At 40.5% G+C, this 24512-nt stretch overlaps 1 protein-coding gene across 1 annotated transcript in view; it reads right to left on the minus strand.

The window, feature by feature from the left end:
- LOC122794995 overlaps positions 1–24512 on the minus strand; it is a 267524-nt gene that overhangs the window by 210935 nt on the left and 32077 nt on the right. Inside the window, exon 2 of the mRNA XM_044063583.1 lies at positions 1614–2736. Within this exon, the coding sequence (XP_043919518.1) occupies positions 1614–2736 (1123 nt within the window). The remainder of the gene's footprint in view (positions 1–1613; positions 2737–24512) is intronic.

Below are 24512 nucleotides of genomic sequence, written 5' to 3' on the forward strand. Positions count from 1 at the left end.
ACTGAAAAATAACGTTTATTAGAGGAGAATGAATAAATACAGTATCATCGCAGAGCAATGAGGGATCAACAGCAAATGGGACTTTACCTTTTTTTTTTTTTTTTTTTTTTTACACTTTTTGACATTTTTTTATACACAGGAACAAATACACTATCAAAATAGAACATTGTCTACATCTATTCATACTATATACATCACTTAGATTCATTAGACAGCCAAATAGTATTAACTGAGCATAGAACATCGATTAATATTTCTCTATTAGTAAGTTAGTGGAACATTAACTTTTGAAGGGAATCTGTATGCTCTGTTAGACTACCTGAATATTGTAGAATTCTGGCAAGTTTTTACAAATGCAAAGAATTCCAGAGGAAGCACAGTCACGCCTGAAGTTATTTGGTCTATATGAACTACTGCATAAAATGTGTAAGTTCTTTAACTGATGACGTATCATAAAACAATTGTAAAAATATAAAAACTTTATAAACATAAAATTAATTTTAGTGAAGTACTGTCACACTTCAAAAATTCAACTTGCTTTGTTACACAGTCCACCCAATTATCTGAGGATCAGTATATATAAACGCTACCCTAAAAGTGTTAATTCATCAGGACTGTCCCACAGATAGCCTGTGGAGTCATACCTTCTCCTCCAGTCAATGACAGAGTTTTGTTGCTACTTATGGATCTGATGAGAATGTCATTTAGTGGAACAACTACTGAAATTGCTCCCCCAAGAGATGTGACTTTGGTACCATAATGCAATTGTGAGTCTTTATTCCAAAGTCCTCCTTAATTAAATAAACTGTTTAGTTGGATCATGTTTGCACAGTAGATAATGTGGCTAAAATTAGGACAAAAACTCTTCAGAAGAATGACGTTTTGATAATTTTTTTGTTATTGTTAGGCAACCAATTCCTGCTATCCTTCCCCACTGCCATCTGATTGTCCTTCTTCTCCTCTGTCTCATGGCCATTTGGCCATTAGTGGAAATGACACTCAAGTAGAGAAGCCATAATCCAGGCAGGTTCAGGGATTTTGATCCCTTGTCCATCCACCTGGAGGCTAAATGTGTGCCATATCAAGGCAGGGCTGTCCCAGTTACTAAACTTAACATGCTCACACACACACACATGCACACACACACACACACACACACACACACACACACACACACACACACACACACACACACACACACAAATGTGCATACATGCATACACAAATGCACACACACAGGTTCTAACTATAGAGCTATATGTTGCTTGAAAGACCAGAACAAGCATCCCAATCCTTCTGCTGCTACTTCCTACTACACGCAGCTTCCACTAGATGTCACTGTTGCAGGGAGCAAAGTGACTACCCTCCACTTCAAATGAGCCTGTGTTAGATACTCATACACCCTTCTCCTGTGTGACTAGTCAGGCTGTCCCAAGTCATCAGAGTCTAATCAGGGCTTTGTCTTTCTATTCCATGAAGACAATATCCTATGAATACTATATTATAATCATAGTCATTTAAAGGCGTAATTATGCACAATAATCTTAAATTAAAGCATATTTAAAAATCATGTGTTTTGCACCAGTAAAACAGTCACTTCATTGTGTGCTTACCTGTTCATAGCTTTCAGCCTGAACATGTTTATGCCTTCGCAGCTGTTCTGCTACTGATTTTGGCAACATCTGATGAAGGAGTTCCTCAGCTAAGCGTCTCTCCTTCTTAAGATCCTCAGTCCGTTCTTTGAGATTCCATGCATAATTCTGTATCCATGCTGTCATTTGTTTAAAGGATACAAGTACTATGGGATATATGAGGCAAGTGATGGCCAGGAGGGTGATTTTAAGGCTTACTGCTGAAAGGATTTCTCTGGATTTCTTTCTCAGCTTTTCGCCACCCTTCTCAAGTAAACAGTCTTGAACTATGTTCAGTCCTTGACGGTAAGTTTGTATTAGCTGCCTACTACCATCAAAAAGAGAGGTATCAGTGAACGGAATAAAGACAGAAGTCCGTTTGAAATGTAGAGACAAATTAGCATTATCTACCCAACAAGTCTGAAAGCTTTCTGAAACAAACACTCCATAGTTCAGAATGGTAGCTAGGTGGTGCAACTGAGTCTGAATATCTTGGGATACAGATGTTGAACTATTATTTGAACAGTATGATTTTGAGATAATCTCTTTGGTCCTCACCAGAAGCCTAAGTAAAACGACATCTGCCCAGTCTGGGTTGAATCTCATAGCTTTACTGTCTTCCTCAGGATATCTTAATAACTCTACAACCTCGGTGATAGCCCTAGACAGTATCATATCTTCAGAAAATGTTGCATTCACTAATATGTCCTTCAGCCTTTTACTTATATATTCTGTACAAGTCATTTCTTCTGCTTCATCACATCCATGTGATGCTGCAGGCACTCTTTCATTAGTCTCTGTGCATATGAGGTTAATTCTCTTCAGTGTCTGGACAATATCAGAGGTTCTGCTACCACATTTGGAATCTGTAGTAGTCTGACAGCAGGCCTCCCTTTGTTCTTGCAGGAGGTTTACAAACTTAATGTGACGAACATTTCTGCAAGAAGTAAGTGACAGAAGGGCTTTCTCTGTGCTTCTCCAATGTTCCAGGCTACTACTCAAGTCAAGAGAAATTGAGCCCAGGAGTGCAAGAAGTGACAACATACACGCTGCAAAAATCCGTTGAACTGTCCTGCTAGCACTGACATTTGAAGGAGAAGGACACCTGTAAGAAAAAAAAGAATCAGAGTGACGAGAAGAACTCAGGCTCACCCACCATCTCCCCCCAAAAAATACAGCAAATGCATAAATTGGAAATGGAGTAGGAAAGTAAGATCATAAGTGTTGCAGTATTATGGGACCATTTTTGAACCTGATTATATTATGTATTGTTTTGAACACTGAAGTCAAGAGATGAAATTTGTCTTTCACTCTTCAAATTCCAGTCTGGCTCACACAGATAAACTGAAATCCAGAGTTTACAGCAATTTTCACATAATATATAATGATGTGGCAATTTGTCTTTTGATTGATATATATTAGTGCTTAAAAAGGCCTAATACTTACAGAAGAAACAAACGTTTCTGTACAAAAGCTTCAATCTGTTATTTTCTCAGACTGTGGAAAGATTTTTTTTTTTATTAGAATTAGGACAATTGTTGAACAATGATTCAGTCTGTAGGACAACTGTTAAACACTGATTCAATCTGGTAGTCACAAGGTCCACTGAAAAAAAATGATTTGCAATTTTTGTTCACAACCAGAGAAGAAATTAGGGAAACAGAATACTTGAGAGTTCAAATCTGGATGCTTCAGTAGAACACAACAGTATTCATGAAGCATAATCCTATATAAACACACACACACACACACACACACACACACACACACACACACACACACACACACACACACAAATATAGACATACATACACAAATTATATTATCCCACATATGGCTGAGCACATCTCTCCTCCCCTACACATATACCTTGCAACTGTCCAGATTTTCACAGAATGCCTAGATTTTGCCTCATTTTTGGCCTTTCCTCATAAAATTTGTGTTTTTCTGGCAAATCACTGGGATGATCATACCTCTCAACCTCTTAGTGAAAGAAATCTGGACAAAGGCTGACATAATGGGGGAACAAATGTCCAAAAATAGTAATAGATTTTTAAATGGTGTTCTAATAAAGAAAGTCATTAGAGTAAGAGGATTTGTATTAACATAAATTTTCTGAAGAATATAAAATTTGAAACTCAAATGTTTATCTTTATTTAATGACTTTAATCCTTGGATCATCCCAGTGATTTACCAGAAAACCACAAATTTTATGAGCAAAAGCAAAAATCTGGACATTCTGTAAAAATCTGGACAGTTGAGTGCTATGGTGAAAATCTGAGCACCGAAGTCATTAAATAATAACTTACATTTGGGTTTCAAACTTTAAATCATTCAGAAATTGCATGTAAATGCAAACCCTGTTATTCTAGCAACTTTCTAAGTTTAGAAGAGCAATGTTTTCAATGTGCCCTATTTTTGGGCCTTTGCCCCCCCAGTATGTCAGGCTTTGTCCAGACTGCTAACACTAAGAGGTTGAGAGGTATACCTACCCTTGGTCCTTCCCCCGTTCACATCTTCTTTGTCCATAGTATCTTACATTCTTTTTAATGACCTGAGCTTTAGCACCTCCTTGGCCAATGTGCTCCACAGGCCTGCAATTCTCTCTATATGCTATCCACGACAATTTATTTTCTTAAACCAGCTCTGAATATACCAGTCATGTCCGGTTTTCTTCCCCTTTTCTTCCTTTTAGCAACATAAATTGTTATGCAAAATAAGAACTGTCTGCCTTACACAGTTTTGCTACCTACTGGATAAACTGCATATCTTACTTAATAGTTTTCATCAATGTCCTGAATCTTTGAAACTCCATTCCTGGTTACCATAAGATCTCTGCCCCTTTCTGTTCTTGCAAAAACTCATAAATGTCATTCAAATAGTATTTCAGAATGTCACTGTTCACCTGCTACAACCTTGCATGATCACCTAACCTCTTGAACTTCACAGTGATAAAATGTGTAAGAGGCAGTTGTTTTGACTCACTGAAAAATGAATATACAGCACAGTATAAGAATAGATAAAAAGAACATTCACATTTTGTATTCATACGAACGTCTATTTACTTTATAGTATGGAAACTCAACTTCTGACATCACACATCTCTCTCATTTCTATTGATATACTTTTACTTTTTCCCCTTTTTTCCCCTTTTTCTTCATTGGGTCAGGGTGTCATGTCAACTGTTGCCATCTCTCAGTTCAATGCCACTCATGCCTGACTGTCACAGGTCTTCTCTCACATAATCCATCCACCTCTTTGCTGGATGTCCTCATTTCCTATTGCCTTTTTCCTGTCTGTCCTAAATATTCTTAGCTTAGATTGTCTACTGCTTTTCTGCACGTGCCTGAACCATAATGTGTTCTTTTTGACCTTTTCTGCAATGGGAGCTACTTTGGCTTCTGCTCTTACATCCCCACTTCTTCTTCTGTCCCATAGTGTGCATTCTACCACCCTTCTCAGGCACTTCATCTCCATCACCTCTAGCTTCCTTATCTGCTCTGCCTTCACTGCTCAGGTTCCTGTGCCATACAGTAGTAATGGTCACACCACTATTTTGCACACATTACTTTTAAGCTCCTTTGGCATTCTACTGTCATATATTACACCCGACACTCTGTGCCAGTTGGCTGCAGCCCCTCTGATTCTAGCTTTCACTTCCTTATTCAGACTTCCCTTCTCTTCAGCTATTCCTCCCAGATACATGAAGCTGTTAACCTGTTCCATCCACTATTTTCCCTTCTATCTCAATTCACAGCTTCTTCTGAACTCCACCATTTGCTGCCATTATAACTGTCTTAGCTATACTCAGTTTCATCCCATGTGCCTTCAGTTTTGCATTCCATTCCCTGCGTTCAGTTTTGCATTCCATTCCCCTATCAATTGCTGAAGTTCTTGCTCAGAGTCCGCCTGTAGTGCCACAATATCTGCATATAGCAACTTTATTGATCTGTCACCTCCAACCTGTTTGCTAATGTAGTCCATCACCAATACGTACAGTGGGTTCAGAGATGATCACTGATGCACATTCACACCCACTGAGAACCCCTCTGACAGACTAAACACTGTTCGCACTTGAGTCATTGGGTCCCTGTACATAGTTTGCACTAATTGTACCAATTTTTCTGGGACCATGAACCATCACAGGACTGCCCAAATTAGCTTTCATCTACTTCCAAGTGCCATCCTCTCAGTGAACCTACACAGAGTGTAGCAATTCTTAATTAATAAACCAAATAAAGTGAATCCGGACTGGCGGATAAAAGAATAATTTAATAAGTGCAAATACAAACTAAAAAACAAAAAACAAACTTGTTGCACAAATAACCAAAAGGTAAGCACTTTCATTTGTACTAATGACAAATGTCCTCTGACAAATATACATCATTTCCTTCTAGTTTAAAAACGTTAGTGAAAATCAAATTACATTTCTCATTTGCCCATCTCCCTATGAGTCATAATGACACACCCCTATTTCACTTACATTATATCAATGTGTAGGCAAACTACAATGATACATACAAATATGTAAATATAAATGCGTAATAATATGTAACATATGAAATAATTAAATGAATAAATAAACTTAACCAACCAGGGTTGGGAGGGTGGCCTAATGGTTAAGGTGTTTACCTTACAAGCACAAGGTGCAGAGCTTGAGTCTCACAAGGGATAATTGGCTAAGCTTAACAAACTCAGGAACCTCACATGGCCTTCCTGAAAACACTAGAGGGGATAAATGTATCACCAAACACCATCATACTAGGTGACTTCAATTACCCTAATATAGACTGGGAACACTACTCAAGCCCAAACACCCTAGCCCAAAAGTTCCTGGAATTCATAAACTCAAATGCCATGGAACAACTAGTCACCATCCCCACAAGAGGAGAAAACATACTTGATCTCATCATCACGAACATGGGAGCACAATGTTCAACACCGGAAGTATACCCCTCACTGGTGAGATCAGATCACAAACTAATCTCGCTGGAGGTCCTCATCCCACCCCCACCTGAAATAAAAAGACCACAGTAAAGAACTTCTCGAAAGCCGACTTCACACTTCTAAAGACTAGTGTGGTCTCCTTTAAGGCCCCCGAGCCAGCGGAAAACAGTACTCAAGCCGCTGAATCACTTACAAATGCCTTCTACCAGCACCTGCAGGACTGCATGGATAAGGCAATCCCAAGCAAAACAAAGACTCTTTGTACCAAAGGCAAGCGTCCAGTCCGGTGGACCCCAGCCATAAACAAACTCTACAACAAAAGGAAGAAGCTACTACAAGATAGAGCAAAATCCTTAAAAGGTAAGACACCCTTGATCACTATAAGTAAAAAACTAAGAGCTCTCATAAAATCATCCAAAGCAAATTTTGAGAGAAAAATAGCTAAATACTCAAAAGACAATCATAAGGCCTTCTTTAGCTATGTTAGAAACCTGGGAGGAAACTCCCAGATATGCTCAGAACTAGTTCAAAATGATGTGAAGATTACTGATCCTACAGACATTGCCAACATACTGGCTGACAGGTTCAGTGCAAACTTCTCCCCCCCCCAAAAGGAGAGATATCTATACCAAGCGATTGCAGCCCCTCAAACATCTCCAACGCCCAAGTGAGAACTGCTCTCTCCAAAGCAAAAAACACAGCATACATGGGACCTGATGGTGTCCCCGGCTGTGTGCTCCACGAACTCAACGAGGAATTAAACCCACAGCTAGGACAGCTGTTTAATCATAGTCTTACCTCTGGATACGCACCCAGGAGTGGCGCACTGCAACTGTGGTCCCACTTCACAAAGGCGGTGCCTCCACCGACCCTGGAAATTACCGCCCATTAGCTTGACAAGCCTTATCTGCAAAGCCATGGAGAGGATCATAATGGACCTCATAAATAAAGACATAGGGAATTTGCAGACTTTGGATCCATCCCAGTTTGGCTTTGTCAAAGGCAGATCATGCCTTCTAAACTTGGTTGACTTTTTCAAACAGTCACCAAAGCCATTGATGAGGGAAAGGCAGTCCATACAGCCTACCTCGATCTGGCAAAGGCCTTCGATACAATACCCCACTCAGGTATCATTGAAAAACTCATCAGCTTAAATGTTAACCCATACATCACAAGATGGGTTGCAAACTGGCTGAGTGACAGAACCCACAGGGTCAGAGTTGCTGGCGCCATGTCAGACTCAAAGCCTGTCACAAGTGGTGTACCACAGGGCTCAGTCCTGGGCCCACTCTTGTTTGGCATCTACTTTTCCGAAGTACAAGTAAACACAGGAGGGTTATGGCTGACAAAGTTTGCAGATGACTGCAAACTGGGCGCCATAGTAGAAAACACATCTAACACAGATATCCTTCAGAAGGGTCTCACAGAAATGGATAACTGGTGCCAGAGCCATGGCCTAAAGTTAAATGCCAAAAATGCATAGTCATACCCTTCGGGAAAAACAAGGTTACCCCTAGCTACCAAATAGGTGGCAATCCACTGAGCACAGAAGAAGTTATCAGGGACCTGGGGACCCAGGTTGATAGTAGTCTGTCATTCGACACCCATGTAGCTAAAGTAGTTAGGAAGACCTTCTACATTGCCCACCTTATCATGAAGGGATTCTCATCTAGATCAAGGGAGGTCATAGTCTCCCTATACTCATCACTCATCAGACCAATGATTGAGTACAATGCCCTATTCGGAATGTATCTGACCCGACACTTGCAGCAGCTGGAGAGGCCACAAAGTTCCCCACCAAAAGGATAAAGGGTCTCAAACATCTGTCCTATGCTGCCCGACTGAAAGAACTCCAGCTCTATTCAGTCGCCACCGCTTGCTCAGAGGTGACCTTTGCCTAACATACAAGGCCATGTCAAACCCAGATTTGATGAATATGCTTCACCTCAAAAAATCTAGATCCGTCAGAGCCACAAGGGCGGGAGACTTAAACCTCGACACGGCTATTAATAGGACGTGCTGGAGGGATAGATTCATCACCCAAAGACTCCCTATGCTGTGGAATAAAATCCCGGTATATGTGAGGCAGAGCACCTCGCTGGCCTTGTTCAAGAGAAATCTTGACCAATGGATGGGAGATCGCAGATATACCCCAGGGATTACCTCAGTGTCACTGCTCGACAGAGCCACAGCAAAATAATGGGTATAGTTCCCCATACTAAAGGGGTGGCGTAAGCCACAAAACTATGGGCTAGGCTTGTAAATGCCCTCGGGCAGATAGCCTAGTATGAACCTATGAACCTATGAACCTATGAACTATAACCATAAAAGATGCACCTTAAAAAACATCCTGAACTTGATTAATACATACTTGCAAAACCTACTTAAAAAATACTTGTTTAAAGAATGCACAATGTTGCTGAATGCTGAACTTAAACATTAACATTCTAAAGCCTTTAATTTCAGAACACTGCCTAAAGATAACATGCCATTCAACCCTGACCAAGAATGTGCACACAGATGAATTTGCCATCTTAATTCCATTTTTTCAAGAATTAATTGCCATGCACCTCCCCTACTATTATTTTTCAAAATATCTAATATTAAAAATTTAAATGAATGTGTACCATTTAAAGAAATGTGCTTTGCCAGTGCATTTGTTTCTATGTTGTTCCTAATAGCTCTTATATGCTCACCCATTCGTTCCTTTAACTTTTTCTCCGTTTTCCCAACATAGAAACAAGTGCAGTGGGTGCAAACAGCACAATAAACTACTTTTGCAGTGTCACAGTTAAATTTACCTAATATGTTTATGTTATAATTATTAATGGAAATAGAACTTAATTCTAAGATATATTTACCAAACTTACATCTACCACATTTTGCATGTGGCCCTTAGTCCTAATAATAGTGGTGGTTTCAAAGCATTTTTTAAAGTTGTAGCCCTTCTTATAAACAATAGATGGAAAATTGCTAATTTTATTCCTTACTTGAAGAATCGTTCAATAAAAGGGGCCAATTTTTAAATAAAATATTTCTGATAATGTGACTCTCAGAATTAAAAGTAGTAATAAAACTACATGCAAAATTTTTGTCATGGTTACCCCCATAATTATTTGGATTATGGGACATTATTACTAGCCCGATTATTCATTCCTATAGTTGACATTGGTGTGTTATCCACTCCCGTTAAGGTCACACGTTCAGTAAGTAATGCAGTAGTGGTACCGGTTAGTAGTGGTCTAAAATGTTTGTTCTCTCTTTTACTAAATGACCTCTTCCATGACTTCATTTACAAAGGACATGGGGTATCCTCTATGTAAAAACATAGTTTTTAATACTTCACATTCTTTGAGAAAACTATCCCATCTGCTAACCATTCGGGCAGCTCTCACAAATTGCCCCTTTAAAACAGCCCTCTTTTGTGTGTATGGGTGGCTGCTATCATAGTGTAATAAACTATTACTATAAGTTTTTTTACGAAAAATTTCTGAAAGGTCTTGGTCTCAAAATCTTTTTTTATAAGTATATCTAAGTAAAAAATTTGATTAATGTCCTTTACAGCGGAAAACCTTAAAAAGTTGGTTGTTTGATTTATATAATCCAAAAAGTCATTTGCCTCCCCTTCATTACCCTGCTATAAAATAAAAATATCATCTAAAAAACATAAATAGATCACACAGTGCTGAAAAAATGGTGATGTGAAAACAGACCGTTGTTCCCATATGCACATAATTATATTGGCATAAAGCCCACCACAAGCAGACCCCATGGCGACACCCTCCTTTTGCAAATCCAGCTTGTCATTAAACATAATAAAATTATTTTTAAGGACAATGTCAAATAATTGATCGTATACATTAATATCATCCTGAGAAAATCTTTTGTTGTACAAATAGTCATTAACCCATTCACTACCCAACTCGTGGGGTATAACCGAATATAGGTCTTTTACATCTATAGTTATAAACATATCATGTATTCCAAACCTTACTTCATTCATTCTGGTAAGGAAGCCCCAGGGGTCTCTACACAGGTGGGATTCTGCAAGTACATGTACTTTAAGTTTTCCATCCAAGAATTTAGCTATAGGATTAGTGATGGAACCTTGGGCATCCACTATAGGTCTCATTGGTGGACTTGTGATGTCTTTATGTATCTTAGGGACACCAAACAATGCTGGTGTCCTGGGGTACATAACCAACATGAAATTTAAATTATCGATATTAATTGCCCCTTCAACAAAGAGATCATGTAGTATGCCCCTGATACGTCTATGCACACCATTCATTTCATTGATTGAACTAATACTGTAAGTGTTACTAATTAAAATATCTTCCATCCTATGTACATAATCATCGATGTCAAATATGACCATACCTCCCCCTTTATCAGGTTTAACAAATCTGGTGCCCCTGGTGTTCATCAACATCTGTAGATTTTCTGCTTCAACTCTATTCAGATTATGTCACTTTTGATGCTGTTTTTCCAATAGCCTAAAAGTCTAATTCACACATTTTCTCAAAAAATTCTAAAGTTGAATTTAGAGGTGGGTTATAGGTACTGGAAACATAAAATGGTTGAATTATATGACTGCTAGGTTGAAACAACAATGCAAGATTTAATTTGCGAACAAACAATTTTAGATCAACAGTTGTTTCAACAAGGTTCATGTTCCGACTAGGCACAAAAGTTAGGCCCTTAGAGAATAGGTCACATATAGATTCATCAAACTCAAAGCAAGAGAAATTGTAAACAATAAAGTCCCTCGCCTTGTTCATTAAAATTCTAGGTTTTATATTAACACAATGATCTATTTGCAACCTCTCCATAGTCCCCTGTTGTTGTTGTTCATCGTGCCCCTGCTGGAATAAGTCCCTCTCCATTGTTTTTGTCCCCTGGTCTCCCGTCATTTTCCAGATAAAAATTCTGTTTCTGGTTTTGTTGATGTATTCTTTCCACAGGTCTGAGAGTCGGAAAGGCTGCTGTTTCTAAAAATGTTCTTCAATGGCATTATCCAAAGATGATTCATCCTGAAAATGGTCATTTCCAATTTCATTTACTACTTGACCATTTGTGAGTCCTGAACCCCATTGTTGCGACTCTGGGGGTAAAGGGTATGTAGACTTATTTTTATAAGCTTTTAAGTCTCTATCAAGTTTTTCTAGTTTTCATTATTTTACAATCTTTATTTTTTCATCAATAGACTTAAAGCAGACTCTCAACTAATCTGGGACAAATTTCAACAGAATCAGGGACAAGTCAAGAAAAAATCAGGGACAATCAAGGACACTTTTAAAATATTAGTGCTATTAACTTGAAACATTGATAGAATCAGAGTATATGAATTAATACACATTTTCTGATGTAAAAGAAGCTTATAACTCTTAATTATTGTCATTATTCATTAAGTGTAATTCACCACCTTTCCTCCAGAAGTCACTAGTTTTAGGAGGGATTAAGAGGGACAAAGCTAAAATTTGAGTCAAAATCAGGGACAGTTGAGAGGTATGACTTAAAGACTCTTTCGTAATCAAAATTATCATAAAAGGTAGAATCACTTTTACTAGCAGCATCGATTTCTATGGCTTTTTTTGTTAGTTCATCAATGGTTTTATTGTTGTCATTAATGACCAAATTCATATATACAGCACCAAATTTGTCAAAAAGTTTTAACAAGTCAAAATGTAATGTTGAATTTGCTACCAGTCCCATAGGGTAACGCCAAACTCGTAACCCTTTCGAGACTAGCACTCAGCAAAATATGTGTTGTCCATTTGCAACCTTTTTATTTTCATTAAAATCTAATCAAGTTCCGATAAGTTGTCATAAAATGTCTTTTGCATACCTGGATTGTTGCTTAAAGAGCAGTATAAAAATGCATTCGTTTTCAGCCACGCATTCAATGATCTTCTGTTGCTGGAGCTGTTACCCACATTAGGTGCAGGTCCTCATTCCTACACATTGATATAGTGTAAGTGAAATAGGGGTGTGTCATTATGACTCATAGGGAGATGGGCAAATGAGAAACGTAATTTGATTTTCACTAACGTTTTTAAACTAGAAGGAAATGATGTGTATTTGTCAGAGGAAGTTTGTCATTAGTACAAACGAAAGCACTTACTTTTTGGTTATTTGTGCAACAAGTTTCTTTTTTGTTTTTTAGTTTGTATTTGCACTTATTAAATTATTCTTTTATCCGCCAGTCCAGATTTGCTTTACTTGTTTTTTTGGTCTTTTCATGGCTTTCATTGTTTGGCAATTCTTAATTAATGATTGGCAGTTTGATTAGTTTTACATCCAACTTTTGCTCAACAGAGCTATCCCAGGTAACCCAAGATGAGCAAATGGACACCAGCCAGACAGTAGCTTATCGGCCTCGGGCTGATGGGCTTTATGGCAAGCACACATGGGCCAATAGGTACCCATACACCCTTCCCACCATTAGTGTGGATCCGTGGCATCAGAGTACGTGGGGTCCTCAACCCACTTATCACCTGCAAATACAAATACCCATTTGGCAACATTAGTCAACATGACCGAATCACCTAGAGCCATATTTAACACCTTCATGTGGCTAGCCCTGCCATGGCTTATAGTCTGTGATACATGTTCTCCTACCTTGAGGATACTACACACCACAGCAGATGCCCAAAGCAGTTCATCTATACAACTCCTCTATAGGGCACCATGTAGAGTCTGTGCTGCTGCCCACAGCTCCATTATTGGGTGAGTTTGAGATAGAAACACTTAGCATGTTTCTTTTTGGAGTTTGAGATGGAAACACTCTGCATGTTTTTTTTTGGAAGTAGTAGGAACCCCACAGAGACACAGATAGAAAGTACGATTGTGTAAAATCTTACCATAACATCAGATGTCCTTCTCTTCACTGTTGCAGTATTCTTTACTAGAGGGATCTCCTATCCAGAGCAGCCTGACATTTGACCAATATCTCAAAACTTTATTGTGTTGTATGCATGCCCCCAACTGTACAGATTTTTGTAGAATGTCCAGATTTCTGTCTCACATTCTGGGCCCATTTCCCATAAAATTGTGTGTTGTTTAGCAAATCATTGGTAAATCAATGAAGGTTGAAGTCAGAAAATAATGGAAGACATTTGAGTTTCAGACTTCATACTCTTCAGAAAATCCATGCTGATAAAGAAACTGCTGTTCTATCAATTTTCTAAGCTTGTAACAGCAATATTTAAAAAGTGTCCCTATTTTTTGGCCTTTGCCCCTCCATTATTGATTACTTTGTCCAGATTTCTTGCTCTAAGAGGTTGAGAGGTATGGTTATAAGTGCCATACATCACACATATGCTCCCCGCATAGGATGTAGAGCATAAAAGTGACTTACAGACAGTTATCCAGAACTGAACAGCCTCGGTAGAGAACAGTCTCTATAGGACAAACGACACCATGTACATCTAGATGGAGAAAATGCAGAAGAAAAAAGGGTATACCCTCAGCCAAAGGGAAATCCAAAACAAAAACCAGAGCAAACAAGAAGGGGGTGGAGGGAGGAAGCGAATACTTCAACAGTGAAGAGAAGGACATCAACTATTATGATAAGATTTTTGAACAACTGTATTATATCCTTCTATATCAGTATTTTTTTTCCTGTAGGAAGAGTACAAAGCTCAAAAGACAGAATGGGAGGTGGAAGGCTGAGAAGAGCACTTGATAAACCCATACAAAATAGTTCTAGCAAAACCTGCTCTGGTCCTAGAAACCATATTTAACTCATAATACTTATTAAAGTTATGCAAAGAAGACAAAGAAGCAGCTTCAAGGATGAACTTGGTGTCCAACCCCTTGAAGAAAGCAACAGAAGAGGCAACAGCCCTAGTGGAATGAGCCTAACAGAAGTAGAAAGAGATTTGCCATGAAAGGAATAATAAAAATAAATGGTGTTAGATATCCAGGAGGAGATAGTTGGCTTACAAACAGCCAAACCCAATGCCCTGGGATAAAAGGAAACAAATACCTCTTCAGACTTAAAAATGGCCTTAGTTTTATCCAAATAGTACCCGAGCTATCTGTGCATATCAATGGTATGCAAGGTACTCTCACTAGCAGACTGAGGAGAAGGGAACAAGGAAGGGAGTTGAACTGACCGATTCAAGGGACAACTAAAAGAAGGATTAGTACAAAGTGACACCTTGTCCCTGTGTAAAACAAAAAAAGGAGGAATGGCCATAATGGCCTGGACTCAGAAACACATCAAGCAAAAGTATGAGCCGGCAACAAAACAGTCTTCCAGGTACAATGTTGCAAAGAAGCAGAATATGCGGACTCAAAAGAAGCCTTAGTCAATTTTTTCAAACCAAAACTAAGGCCCTAAGGAGGAGGAGGAATAGGTTTACTTGGAGGCCTAACATGCAGGACGCCTTTAAGAAATTGTTTGATCTCAAACAAGAAGCAAAGAGAGAATTCAAGGGCAGACAAGCAAAAATGGCTGACAAATGGGCCTTCACAGAAGATAAGTCAAGCCAGACTGAAGCAACTCACACAAATAAGGGAGTACCAAAGGAACCCCCACTGAAGAAGGGTCCTGGTAACAAGCATGGCACCAGAAAGAAAATCTTTTCCATTTCGACATATACGATTTTCAGGATGAGGATTTCCTTGCCTCCTGTAAAACACTGAACATATCCTCAGAAAAGAGGTGCCTGAAAGGGATCAAAAACCTACCACCCACAGTGTCAGTTGAAGAATGGTCAAGTGTGGATGGATGAGAGACCTCTTGTCCTGTGTGAGGATGTCCAACCAGTGAGGTAACATGTGATTGCCCCTGGTCAGGTGAATTAAGTGGGGGAACCAGTAGTGTCGTAGCCAAGAGGGCATCACTAGCGAGATTATTGGGGAATCTAGCTGAATCTTCTACAGGACTCTTGGAAGTGGCAGAAGAGAAGGGAAAGCATACACACACACATCCCCTTCCAAGGAAAAGAAAGGGCATCCATCTTGCATGCCAGATGACATGGTAGTGTGAAACAAAAGACAGGGAGCTGCCTGTTTAGAGGTGAGGCAAAAAGATCTAGATGAGGAATGGCCCACTGATGGACAATGTCCAGAAACACGTCTCTATGAAGCATCCATTTGTGAGCTTTTGTTTTGGACCTGCTCAGACAGTCTGCCACTAGATTGTGCTCTGAAGGAATGTATACTTCCTGAAGAGTTAACTGATAACTGACAGCCACCTTCCAAGCCTGAACAGCCATCCTGCAGAGGAGGTAAAATTTTGTGCCTCCCTGCTTGTTAACATACCACATCACTGTAGCATGGTTTATGTATACCTTTAAGGGGCCTCAACAGCAAAAGCCTGAAGGGCCAGAATCAGAACTTTAATCCTTTTGATGTTGATATGGTCTGACTTCCGATGTGTGTGTGTGTGGGGGGGGGTCAGCATACCTCTCAACTGTCCAGACTGTCACAGAATGTTCAGATCTTTGCTTCATATTTTTGGTTTGTTTCTCAAAAAATAGTTTTTTTGGCAAATCACTAGCAAATCACCAAGGACTAAAATAAAAAAATACTGGCAGACATTGGAGTTTCAGACTTCATATCCTTCGGAAAAGTCATGCTAATACAAAAGCTGTTATTCTATCAACTTTTTTAAGTTTGTAAGAGCAATATTTAAAAAGTGTCCCTATTTTGGGCCTTTGCCCCCCCCTCCATTATTTGGGATTTTGTCCTGATTTCTTGCTCTAAGCGTTTGAGAGGTATGGGAGCCAGAGACCCTGAACTTTCAGGTGACTACATAAAGCCTCCCAACTCCATGTGGGAGGGATCAGTGAACAATTCTTGAGAAGGGACTAGAGGCTGAAAGGTCAGGCCAGGTTGAGGCCAAACTGTTGAATCTCCCACTCAAATTCCTTTATTAGACAAGGAAGGAGAGGTACAGTGAAATTCAGAGGGTGACAATGCTGCAGCCAAACCGACTTGTTGTATCACTGAAGTTTCCGCATATACAGTCTGGCAAGAAGGAGCACTGGAATAGAAGAGGTCATAAATCCCTGGGCATGAAGAAACTCTACAGTTGGAATGGCAGTCAGAGGAAGAAGAGACTGAAAGAAGGTTGTCAATGACAAAACGTTTGGAGGTGGAAGAAAGGCCAGTGTTGACAGTGTCTGAGTCCTGCATCCCAGATACACATGACCCCAAGTAGGAGTCAGGATAGACTTTGAAGAAGAGAGATGGTGAACTCCAGATCCTGTAACAGGTAACTGGGAGAAAGTGCCTGAAGCAACAGGTCATCTAGATAGGAAAAATCTAAATGCCCTTGAACCTGCAGAAAGCAATCACAGGAGCTAGGCATTTTTGTGAATACCCTTGGGTAGTAGAGAGGCCAAAGGGCAAAGCAGAGAATTCAAAATGAAAAGAAGAAATAGAGAAATGTAAAAACTTCATGAAAAGAGAGTGATTAATGATACAAAAGTAAGCATCCTTCAGATCCAAAGACACTAGAAAAGCCTGGGGTAGTAAAAGAGGAACAGGGTTTGAAGAGTAAGCATCCAAAAAGAGGGGACCTTAAAAAAGGTGTTCACCAGTGAGAGGTCCAGAACAGGTCTTTAAGTTCCCTCCTTTTGAGGAACCAGTAACATCTGGGAATAAAACCCCTTTCCCACTTAGGAAGGGGGAAGAGGTTGAATAGTTCCTTGGTTCACAAGGCATCCTAGAACCTCCAAGAAATAGGTTCATAGGTTCATAGATAGGTACTAGGCTATCGGCCCTAGGGCCTATAAAAGCCTAGCCATAACGATTCCTTGGCTATTGCTTCTCACAAATATTTACTTTACTGGACCCCTGTCTAGCAGGGCTACTGATTCATAGGTTCATAGGTTGATACTAGGGTATCTGCCCTAGGGCATTTATAAGCCTAGCCAGAGTGTGTCTGGCTTTCGCCACCCTTTTAGATTTGTAGACTGTGCCTTTGAATAGTGGGTCATAGAATATAGCCCCTTTACGGTTAGTTTATTTTGCGTCTGTCTAGCAGGGACCCAGAAGAGATCCCGGGGGTATACTTATGATCTCCCATCCACTCGTCGACATTTCTCTTGAAGAGGGTCAGTGAGGGGCTCTGCCTAGCCTGGACTAGGATTTTGTTCCAGAGTGAAGGGAGTCTCTGGGTTATGAATATATCCCTCCAGCATGTCCTATTTATTTCTGTGCTGAGGTTTAAGTCTCTGGAGCGTGTAGCTCTAAGGGATTTGGATTTATTGAGGTGGAGCATGTCCATTAATTCTGGGTTGGACATGGCTTTATATGTCAGGCACAGATCACCTCTGAGTATGCGGTAAGCAACTGAGTAGAGCTGGAGTTTCTTTAGCCTAACTGCATAGGGCATCTGTTTGAGTCCCTTGATCCTCTTGGTGAGGTACTTTTGGGGTCTTTCCAGTTGCTGCAGGTGTTGGGTAAGGTACATCCCAAATGGGGCAGTGTATTCAATTATGGGCCTGATGAGTGATGAATAGAGTAGCACAAAGACCTCTCTTGATCTAGATGTGAAACCTTTCGTGATGAAGTGGGCTATATAGAAGGGCTTTCTAACCACTTTGACAATGTGATTGTCAAAGGAGAGATTACTATCTACTTGGGTCCCCAAATCCCTAATTACTTCCTCCGTACTTAATGGATTACCTCCTATATGGTAATCTGTGGGCACTTTATTTTTCCCAAAGGGGATGACTATGCATGTTTTAGCATTTAACTTCAGGCCATGGCTTTGGCACCAGTTATCTGTCTCTGTGAGATCCTTTTGGAGGATGCTTGTGTCAGCCGGAGAGTCTGTTATTTCACCCAGTTTGCAGTCATCTGCGAACTTGGTCAGCCATAGTCCTCCCGTGTTTACCTGTACCTCAGAGAAATAAATACCAAACAACAGAGGTCCCAGGACTGAACCTTGTGGGATGCCACTTGTGACTGGTTTAGTGTCTGACAAGGCACCTGCAATTCTGACCATGTGGGTTCTATCCCTGAGCCAGTTCGCAACCCATCTTGTGACATAGGGGTTGATATTTAAGCTAGTGAGCTTATTTATGATTCCTGAGTGGGGTATTGTGTCGAAGGCTTTTGCAAGGTCCAGGTAGGCTGTGTGGACAACCTTCCCTTTGTCTATGGCCCTGGTAACTGTTTCAAAGAGGTCGACCAGGTTCAAGAGGCAAGATCTGCCTTTAACAAAGCTGAATTGGGTAGGATCCAGTGTCTGAAGGTTTCCAATGTCATTGTTTATGAGTTCCATGATGATATGCTCCATAGCTTTGCAGAACAGGCTAGTCAGGCTTATAGAGCGATAGTTTCCGGTGTCTGTTGTGGCACCTCCTTGTGGAGCAGGACCACCGTTGCTGTACGCCATTCCTTCGGTACATATCCTGTGGTAAGGCTGAGCTTGAACAGTGACTTAATGTGAGGGCTAAGTTCATCTTGTAGCTCATGTAAGACGCAGCCCGGGACACCGTCCAGTCCCATTGATGCTGTGTTTTTTGCTTTGGAGAGGGCAGCTCTCACCTGTTCATCTATGATGTCTGGGAGGGTACACTATGTTGGGATGGAGATTTGCTCTTTTGGGGAGGATGGGGGGGAGAAATTTGCATTGAACCTGTCTGCCAGGATGTTGGCAATGTCTGTGGGTTCAGTGTATTTTTTGTCACTTTGCACTAACTCGGAGCATATCTGGGAGTTGCCACCCAGGTTCCTGACATAACTAAAGAAGGCCTTGTGACTGTCCTTAGTATCTTGTGCAATTTTTCTTACGAAGCTGGCCTTAGATGATTTTATGAGGGATCGTAGCTTCTTCATAAAACCCTTCACTTCCCTGAAAATACTCCAAGCCTGGCTAAACTTATCTCTCCATATAAGAACCTAGACACACTTCGTTCTGCCAATAAGTTTCTAGTATCTATAACTAAATCACATAATAAAGCTGGAGATGCACTATTTTCTAATTCCATAGGGAAACACTGGAATCTAATCCCTCAAGAAATAGCGACTCTTCAGTCCACCTCTCTCTTCAAAAGACAAATCAAAGCACACCTTACTTCTCAATGGCTATGTCCCTGTACCAATCCCGATTAAAAGTATGGCTCAATACACCTTATTATTTTTTATTCCTGTCCCCATACTGGCCCTACCTGAAGCTTTCTGGATTTGAGAGGTGAATACTAAGGGATTCCTAGATCTCTTAATAACTTTACTATGTAGATCTTGCTTTTTGTTGTTAACTTGAACTTATTTTTTAAAATGTGATAGATATCCTCTCTTGTACCTTGTATAAATCTACTAAGAAAATTGTTATTAATCACTGTTATTTTGTTCATACTGGAGCTTTTCTCCCCGGGCCTCTACTGTAAACGGATATATGTCCAGCTAGACTAGCCCGGTCAACAAATGTAAAATAAAAAATAAAATAAAAATTCTTGCTAGTACTGATCAGAGATGCCTTCCCTTTTTGGGATTTTGCTCTATCATGTAGTAGCTTCCTCCTTTTGTTGTATAGCTTATTTATGGCTGGGGTCCACCAGACAGGTCTCTTGCCTTTTAAGGAGTGAGTCTTGGTTTTATTTGGGATAGCACGATCCATACATTCCTGTAGGTATCCATAGAATGCGTTTGTGAAGGATTCTGCTGTTTGAGCCATGTTTTCCACTGGAACAGGGGCTTTGAAGGATACCACCTCAGTTTTGAGAAGTGTGAAGTTTGCTTTTGAGAAGTTCTTCACCGTGGTTACCTTGGCTGGGGGTGGGGATGGGATATGGATGTCCAGTGAGATTAATTTGTGGTCTGACCTTACCAGTGAGGGGTATACCTCTGGTGTGGAACATAGAGTCCCTATGTTTGTGATGACCAGGTCTAATATGTTTTCCCCTCTTGTGGGGGTGGTGACCAGTTGTTCCATAGCATTTGAGTTTATAAATTCTAGGAACCGTTGGGCGAGGGTGTGTGGGCTTGAGTAGTTTACCCAGTCAATGTTTGGGTAGTTGAAGTCACCCAATATAATGGTGTTTGGAGAGACATGCATGTTCTCCAGTGTTCTCAGGAAGGCCAAGTGGGGTTCCTGAGTTTGGGAGGGTGGTCTGTAGCAGGCTATAAACTGAAAGGCAGTTTTGCCCACTGTTAGTTGCACATGGATGGTTTCAGTTGCTTTGTGCAGTGCTACTAACCTGGAGGTGTGGGTATTTTTGATGTATATGGATACTCCCCCTCCTTTTGTGGTTCGGTCCGAGTTTTGTGGCCGAAAAGCATGGTATGAAGTATAACCTGGTAGTGCTGGGGTGCTTTCGGAAGCCTTGAACCAGGTTTCTGTTACTGCACCGACATCGATGTTCTGCATACTGAGGAGAGTCTCGAGTGCGTGCATTTTGAGGGGTAGACTTCTGGCATTGAGCAGCATTACCCTTAGTTTCTTTTTCCTTGTATTGTCTATGGAGGTGGGTTTGTCTTTTGAGCCTTCCCTAAAAAAGGCACTATGGGGGTGGCAAGAGCCTTAGCCAGTATTCGAAAGCCCAGGGGTGACAGGTGCAGGCCGTTCCTAGCGAAGCAATGTGGCTTGCCGAGCATGTCATCCCAGGTTGACAGACACTGGATCCCCTTTGAATGACACCAATACTTTAGCCAATTGTTAAAACTTATCATTTTGTCTTTATACTGTGGCATCATTCTTGGTGAGGGTAAGATGCTACTCAAGGTCAGGGTCATACCAGCCTGGGCTACATGATCAGAGAGCTCCTCTATGTCTCTTTTCATGTAGTCCAAGGAGGTACGTCTCAGGTCATTCACACCAGCATAGACAATGACGGAGTCATATTTGTACTTGCTTTGGAGTGACCTGAGTGTGTGTGTTATGTGGCGGATCCTGGCACCCGACAGACAGCTTACAGTGACCTTCTCCTTGTTCAGCCTGGTGAGTGGAACATCAGTGTGTCTGACTATAGAGTCATCTATTACAAGTGTATTAGGTGTGTTGTTTAGCCTTAAGGGCTGTGACTGTCTGGCACACTGACTTTGTGGACTATGTGATACGTGGGTATTGTTGTGGGGTAGCAGTTGTTTGGGTGTCTGCTTTGGAGGTCTCTGCTGCTTAGGCAGATGTTTATTTAGAGCCTCTGAGTATGTTTTTGTGTGTTTATGTGTTTGGTTTGTTGTTGCTATAGGTCTATGTGAGACTGGATTTGTGGTGTGTGGGGTTACCTGCTTCTCCTGATTGACTGTGCCAGTCATGGGTCGAGAGAGCTCAGCCTCCAGTTTGGCAATATAGTTGCATCTCTCACATATATTTGAGTTTATTGGGAGGAGGAGAGGATTGTCTATGTACATAAGGCGGTTGTAACATTGCCTTATGACTCCAATATTCACCAGCTGGACTGGAGAGTACACATGAAACTGACCTTTAGACATGTCAGGATATTTATGATTACTACTTTTGACTGATCTAGGAGGATCAGTTAAGTATTTAGAAAGGTATAAGAGAGGTTTTAGTGCTTTAAAAGTTCTTCTAAGTGCAAGTGAAAGGCTATAAAGTGAAAATAGAGTGCTTCCTTTGAGATACAGATCAGTTCCAAGTGAAAAGGTGAAGAGCAGAGTCTGTGGAGCCGGTAATAGTTTAAACATGTTTAGGCGGCGCTGCCCGATGCTGCGCTATGCGCAAAATCGCGCAAAGCCGCACTAAACTGGATTTTAAACAGGGGACTTGAAAGAGCTAGGAATTAGCCCAAAATGGCCAAAAAACAACAAGATTCTGTGCTGAGATCAATCCTCCAGGTACAGATAGACTTCTCACAGTTCCCCACTCCCACTGGTGAACAAAGAAGCTTCCTTCTATCCAAGTAAGGATATGGGCAACACAGGAACTATTCTAAAGTCCAGAATACAGCAATACCTGTATTAGGAACTATTCTAGCTCAGGAAAGGCGGGAAAACAAGGATATTTTTTTGTTTTTTTCTTTTTTTCTAAACAGGCAACAGAAAATGCACAGTAAATACTTTACACAGGCTAGCGCATTTGAGTGAGAAGCCTCAACAGTTAAATCAACAAAAAGACAAAACTTTAAAGTGCAGGTATTAAATAAATGAAGAAGACAAGCTTAATTCAAACAACGAAGCAGTATTTACTCACTTTTCGGCGAGAATAGACAGTCGCAAAAGTAAAGGCAGTAAAAGGTACTTAAATCAGGTAGCAGTCACTCTTTCTCATCTTTCTGCTACTACCACCAATCTGCAGGACCACGAGGAGCTTTGCTGAGTCGGAACAAGTGCACAAACCGCAACAAAGCGGGTTTTTAAACAGGGGACTTGAAAGAGCTAGGAATTAGCCCAAAATGGCCAATAAACAACAAGATTCTGTGCTGAGATCACCCTCCAGGTACAGATAGGCTTCTCAAAGCTCCCCACTCCCACTGGTGAACAAAGAAGCTTCCTTCTATCCAAGTAAGGATATGGGCAACACAGGAACTATTCTAAAGTCCAGAATACAGCAATACCTATATTAGGGACTATTCTAGCTCAGGAAAGGCGGGAAAACAAGGATTTTTTTTTTGTTTTTTCTTTTTTTCTAAACAGGCAACAGAAAATGCACAGTAAATACTTTACACAGGCTAGCGCATTTGAGTGAGCAGCCTCAACAGTTAAATCAACAAAAAGACAAAACTTTAAAGTGCAGGTATTAAATAAATGCAGAAGACAAGCTTAATTCAAACAACAGAGCAGTTTTTACTCGCTTTTCAGCGAGAATAGACAGTAGCAAAGGTAAAGGCAGTAAAAGGTATTTAAATCAGGTAGCAGTCACTCTTTTTCATCTCTCTGCTGCTAGCACCACTCTGCAGGACCATGAGGAGCTTTGCTGAGTTGGAACAAGCGCAAAAACCGCTCCAAAGCGGGTTTTTAAACAGGGGACTTGAAAGAGCTAGGAATTAGCCCAAAATGGCCAAAAAACAATAAGATTCTGAGCTGAGATCACTCCTCCAGGTACAGATAGGCTTCTCGAAGCTCCCCACTCCCACTGGTGAACAAAGATGCTTCCTTCTATCCAAGTAAGGATATGGGCAACACAGGAACTATTCTAAAGTCCAGAATACTGCAATACCTGTATTAGGGACTATTCTAGCTCAGGAAAGGCGGGAAAACAAGGATTTTTTTTTTTTTTTTTAGTTTTTTTCTAAACAGGCAACAGAAAATGCACAGTAAATACTTTACACAGGTTAGCGCATTTGAGTGAGAAGCCTCAACAGTTAAATCAACAAAAAGACCAAACTTTAAAGTGCAGGTATTAAATAAATGCAGAAGACAAGCTTAATTCCAAAAACAGAGCAGTTTTTACTCGCTTTTCGTTGAGAATAGACAGTCGCAAAGGTAAAGGCAGTAAAAGGTACTTAAATCAGGTAGCAGTCACTCCTTTTCATCTGTCTGCTGCTAGCACCACTCTGCAGGACCACAAGGAGATGTGCTGAGTCGGAATAAGCGCAAAAACAGCGACAAAGTGGGTTTTTAAACAGGGGACTTGAAAGAGCTAGGAATTAGCCCAAAATGGCCAATAGACAACAAGATTCTGTGCTGAGATCACTCCTCCAAGTATAGATAGGCTTCTCAAAGCTCCCCACTCCCACTGGTGAACAAAGAAGCTTCCTTCTATCCAAGTAAGGATATGGGCAACACAGGAACTATTCTAAAGTCCAGAATACAGCAATACCTATATTAGGGACTATTCTAGCTAAGGAAAGGCGGGAAAACAAGGATTTTTTTTGTTTGTTTTTTTGTTTTTTTTCTAAACAGGCAACAGAATATGCACAGTAAATACTTTACACAGGCTAGCGCATTTGAGTGAGAAGCCTCAACAGTTAAATCAACAAAAAGACCAAACTTTAAAGTGCAGGTATTAAATAAATGCAGAAGACAAGCTTAATTCCAACAACAGAGCAGTTTTTACTCGCTTTGCGG

Source organism: Protopterus annectens, chromosome 2.part1, assembly GCF_019279795.1.
Source record: "Protopterus annectens isolate FY-2018-M chromosome 2.part1, PAN1.0, whole genome shotgun sequence".
NCBI lineage: Eukaryota > Metazoa > Chordata > Ceratodontiformes > Protopteridae > Protopterus > Protopterus annectens.